The sequence below is a fragment of the Trypanosoma theileri genome, assembly GCF_002087225.1.
Source record: "Trypanosoma theileri isolate Edinburgh chromosome Unknown TM35_Tth_2_V1, whole genome shotgun sequence".
NCBI lineage: Eukaryota > Euglenozoa > Kinetoplastea > Trypanosomatida > Trypanosomatidae > Trypanosoma > Trypanosoma theileri.
The window spans coordinates 264,996-270,553 of record NW_021639844.1 but is presented as its reverse complement, the minus strand read 5'-3'; the positions used below and the strand labels follow the sequence as shown (position 1 = coordinate 270,553).

The following is a 5,558-nucleotide window of genomic DNA, read 5'->3' as shown; positions in this document are numbered from 1 at the left end:
AAAAAAAAAAAAAGAAAACCTGTGAAAAGGTAAAAGGAGAAAAAAAATTAACATTAGAAAGGAAGAAATGAACATGGATTAGTACTGGGGGAAAAATAGTTAATCTTCACGAAATAAAAGAAAGTATATATATGTGTATGTATATATATACTCTTAATCGATGTTTTATTATTATTATTCTTGTTTTTTTTTTCTTTTTTTCTGAAGTGTAATTTTTTTTTTTTCTGAAGTGTGTTTTCTATTAAACTTTCTTTTTAGAATGCAATTATTAAAAAAAGAAAAGAAAACAAGTAAAAGAAGAGAAATGTTTTTCTTTTTCTCTTGTTTATTATTATTATTATTATTATTATTATTATTATTGTTGGCTTCCACACTGTTCATTCCTTATGGAGTTCGCCGTTGATGACTATAGATACAGTGAAAATATATATTTTTCTGGCGTATTCTTATTTGCTGTGATTTTTTTCTTTTGTTCTTCTTCTTCTTCTTCTTCTTCTTATTATTATTATTATTATTATTATTATATTTTATTTTCTTCTTTCTTTCTTATTATTTTCTTAATGATGTTGTTGTTGTTTATTTTCTGGAGATATTGGTTTTTGTTTATATATTTCTTTATTTCTTTTCTTTTCTTTTCTTTTCTTTCTAAAAATGAATAAATAAATAAATACACATAATAATAAAGGAAGGGTAGTGAGGAGGAGAGAGTCTCTGCTTTTTGGGGATACTTTTCTCGATTAGTGTTTGGCCCACTGGTATTCCCAAATAAAGAAGAGAAATAATAAAGATTTGCCCATATCCATCATTTTCAGAGAAACTACATTACATTCATATATATATATATATAGAGAGAGAGAGAGAGAGAGAGAGAGATAGAGATAAATATATACAACTGTATATATATATATATAGTGTATATATATATATATATATATATATATATATATATACATATTTATTTATACCGATAGACTTTTTAAAAAAATATTTATATCCATTATAAACAGCGTATCTGCATAAAAGAAAAGAAAAAAGAACAACGAAACGTCAGAGTCATTTATATATCTATATCTATATATATTCCTTTATAAAGAAATACACCATTGAAAGCGGGGAAAAAAAAAAAAAAAAACACGTGGAGAAAGGCCCACGAAATAGAAGCATTGTAGAGAAAAGAGAAAAAAAACAAAACAAAACAAAACAAAAGAATTACGGACGTGTACGTAAATACACAAATTATTCATCCATGTCTAGTGGCTCATCACGTACGAGAGTAGAACAAACATGTGTAGCTGCGAATAGTACACATCGTCGAAGTAGTAGTAGTGGGGATGGAGATAATAATAATAACAATAACCACAGAAGTACAGGTGAAATGGGTAGTGTTTGCACAAACACAATATCTCAATTACTACCAAACAATTCCAGTCCACTGCAGATGGATTTACATGATCTTCCTTCCTTTATCACTAATAATAATAACAATAACAATAATAATAATAATGATACTGTACAAGCCGGCACGACAAGTAGTTCTACACTGGGAGATACAGTGGAGGTATGCGGACGTCGTGATAGTAGTCAACCTCATTATCATTATCATCATTATCATAGTAATAGTAATAGTAATAATAATCCTTCCATCACCTCTGGTCTCTACAGTGTTAGACCACTGCAGTGCTGGGATGACAATTCTATGAGTAGTGCTGCGGATGGTATTCCGTTTTCAAGTGAGTCCCCACGAGGACGTGGTAGTTTCTTCACTACTAATATGAATACCAATAATAATAATAATACTAATATAAATAATAATAATAATAATACAACTACAACTCGTACTTCTAGTGCTCCACCTATACCACTCTCTGGACGGAGAAGAAAAAATAGAGGAGATGGAGGCGAAGGAGAAGAAGAGGGAGATCTTGAAGGGGATGGAAGAGATGGAACCTATTTAAATAACACCACTAATAATAATCATAGTAATAATAATAATAATAATAATAATAATAATAATAATAATAATAATAATAGTAATGGTAGTCCATTGACTGTTACTACGGCCTCTCAAGCCATTAATTTAGAGCCTTTTCTCTCAGAAGAAATGCCGCGTGGACGATTTATTTTATTAAATCTACTGAACACGTGGGGAGATGAACAGGAAGTGGGATTAAATGGTGTTGAGATATTTGATGAGAAGGGGGAACGTATTATTCCTCCACCAGAGTATATGAATGAAAGTAATATACCTTGGCAACCTATGGAAGAGGGAAAAGAAGATTTACAGAGAAATACAAACATCAAATGGGATGATGTTAAACAACAACAACAGAGGTGGAGATGTGAAGAAAGAAGAGAAACGGAAAATGGATTAACAACAATAACATATTCTTTACCAAATAATTGTCTCTTGATGATTGTTCAATATCCAGCGATTTCAAATAGGGCAAAGGTATTCTCTACGGCTTTTAGTAAAGAAAATAATGATGGAGGAACTTCTTTTCTAGATGATGATGATGAAAATGATGAAAAGTATAAACAACGACATGCTGTAGAAAATATTATTAATGGTATTCACAATACACATGATGATACGAAACTCTTTACAATGCCCTTTACACCTGGGAATCATCATTTAATTGGATTTATTCTTCCCAATCCCGTAGTGATTTCCATGATAAGAGTTCACAACTACAGTGGTCGTGGTCGTGTGTATACAGATAAAGGTGTACGTTTTCTGGAAATGACTGTAGATGATAAATTGGCTTTCCGTGGAGAAATTGCATGTAATACGGGTGAAGTGGTTTCCCCGCAGAGAGTGGGTCTTGATAATTGTGAGAATATTCTCTTCACAGAGGATAGAAATATCTTATCTACTCTTCTCAGTAGTAATAATAATAATAATAATAATAATATCAATGGACAAGAGACCACCACAGCATCAACATCATTATTATTATTAAATACACAGAGAGAAACAGCATCTGGATTAACAACAACATCATCCTCATTATTAGAGGAGAATACAGTACGAGGATCCACCACAACAGTTCTCTTCAGTACTGCGAATGAAAATAAATCTCAACGTATTGGAAGTGAGAGAGGCGTTGTCATTCCTGCTGCTCTTCATACAAAAAGTACAGTAAAGGAAAAGGATGATTCTCTTCAACATCATCAACATCTATCTACTACTACTACTACTACTACTAATACTAATACATCTGTAGGAGTGGGAATGAGAAGAGAAGCTGAACCTTCTTCATATAAACAATTGGATATAGCTTCTACATGTCCAACCAATGTCACTTCACTCTGTTTATTGTTATTAGGAACATGGGGAGATACTGAACGAATGGGATTGAGTGGACTTCGTTTACGGGATGCACATGGGAATTTGGTGAGTCAACATATTACCCATTGGTATATACGCTTTCCATCTCAACAGGAAAATAGGGAAGAGAATCATGTGGAGGATAAAATATGGACAGATCAACTCATCTTTCTTTTTGATGAAAGAGCGGATACTGCTTTAACATTACCGTGTGAATGTGGAATTGAAATTATCTTTATATTTGAAACTCCATTGCCAACTTTAGGGTTTGTGGAAGTGGCGAATTACTCTCTTGGTGAACACACCTTCTGTGGAGTGAAGGAGACACGACTGTTTTTATCTTCTGGTTCTCTCTGTACTTCACCGGAGGCCCTCGCAGCGGCCTATGCAACTCTGTGGACACTCGATAATAATAATCATAATAATAATAGTGATAATAATAACAATAACAACATACATGCGGTGTGGGAGAGACACGGTATATTTGAGGTAACTCCCGGAGAAGGTGTGAGTTTACGTAAAGCCCCCGCCTTTTTATCCATTCCACGTTTTCAAACCTACGATTTATCTTTAGCCATTGCCTATACACATAGTGGAGAAGAAGAAGAGGGAAAAGGAAAAGGAAAAGGTACACTCACTGCGGGAATGCCCAGTAGTCGGGCCTTGCGAGGTTCTCTTCTCTCCCACAGTTTGAGTGCCTCAATGACGATACGAGCAGAGATGGGATTACGACGGGCCCGAATGACACTTAAGCCGCGGCCGGAGTGGCTGTTGGAGTATCAACCGTATCTCACACCACTCTTACCAGTCGCGTATGTGTTGAAGGTGTCACTTCTCATCGCCGCAAAGGATACAGAGGCACTGAAGCGATATGCAAAGGAGTGGATGTTGAAACCATTGCATGCGTGTACATTTGCAGATGAAAATGGAGAACGTATTCGGGCTCGAAGTGGTGGAAAGAAGAGAACAATGCCAACTCATCATCATCATCATCATAATAGTAATAGTAATAATAGTCATAATACTACTGCTACTGCTGCTGAAGGGAAAAGAGGAGATGGAGGAAGTAATAATAGTAGTAGTACTAATAGTAATAGTAGTAATAGTACGAGTATGAATGCCTCATCCACCAATGATATTGTAACGGAATGTCTCTTCACACCTTTACCAAACGCTATTCAACAAGATGCTGAGATCGCTGCAATGGCCGCAGAAGCGGGAATACACGCTTCTCTACTACAAGCTTCTGTTTCTTTAGTATATGTTGCCGATTCTCCTTTTTGTATTTCGTTATTATCATTAAACCGTCCGTTAGTAGCGGCTGGACGTTTGGCGTGGGTGAAACAAGTTCGTGTATTAATGGATGATGCGTTAGTGTATGATAGCGGCGATGCGGGAGTTCCACAGCGTACGACTAGACCTACTACTACTACTACTAATATGAATATGAATACTAATACTAATACTACTGGAGGAGGAGGGGTTCCTGTTCCTTCGCAAACAACATCTTGCAATGATGATTGTTTTTCACCGGTGGTGGTGGATGGTGTGATGTATACTACACGTGTGAGACCTCTTATTTTCTTCACGTTGGATGCGTCTCTATTAGAGGAGGCACGTCGAGAGATTATGACCGTGTAAGTAAATATGAGAGAGAAAGAAGAGGGAAGAGAGTATATATATATATATATATAGTGTATATATATAGTGTATATGTGTGTGTATATACATATGTGTATGCGTTTGTGAAGAGTAGAGGCTGTATCAGTAGCAGCTGTAATAAAAAAAAAAAGACAGTAGAAATGAGTATTGAATAATTACTTGATTTTATCATTTTTTTTACACCTACTATTTAATGTCATTTATTTATTCTTTTATCTCTCAATATTTCTTTCCATTTCTATTCTTTTCTCTTTCTCTCTTTTCTTTCTTTTCTCTCTTTCTTGCTAATATAGGTGGTATCATTCTTTAGGTTTAGGACCGAAAGGGTAAATAAAAAAAAAGAACAAGAAAAAGAAAAGAAAACACCCACACTTATATACCCACGAGCTAAGGAAATAAAGTAAAAAAACAAAGAGGAAAGGGTTAATCGTGTGAAGGAAAAAAAAAAAAAAGGAACGCGGAAGAAAAGAAAAGAAAAGAAAAAAAGGGAATAGTTAAGTGAATAAACAAACAGGTAAACTCTTTGTTTTCACAAGACTTTTCAGTTTTTTTTTTTTTTTTTTTTTTT

General features: G+C 34.4%; 1 protein-coding gene across 1 annotated transcript; it reads left to right on the top strand.

The window, feature by feature from the left end:
- Window positions 1-1,246: 1,246 nt before the first annotated feature.
- TM35_000021930 (uncharacterized protein) lies at window positions 1,247-4,969 on the top strand (the record flags this gene model as incomplete). The annotated part of the gene is made up of 1 exon (XM_029021511.1): window positions 1,247-4,969. The coding sequence occupies one exon, from the start codon at window positions 1,247-1,249 to the stop codon at window positions 4,967-4,969; it is 3,723 nt and encodes a 1,240-aa protein (XP_028886933.1).
- Window positions 4,970-5,558: the final 589 nt, after the last annotated feature.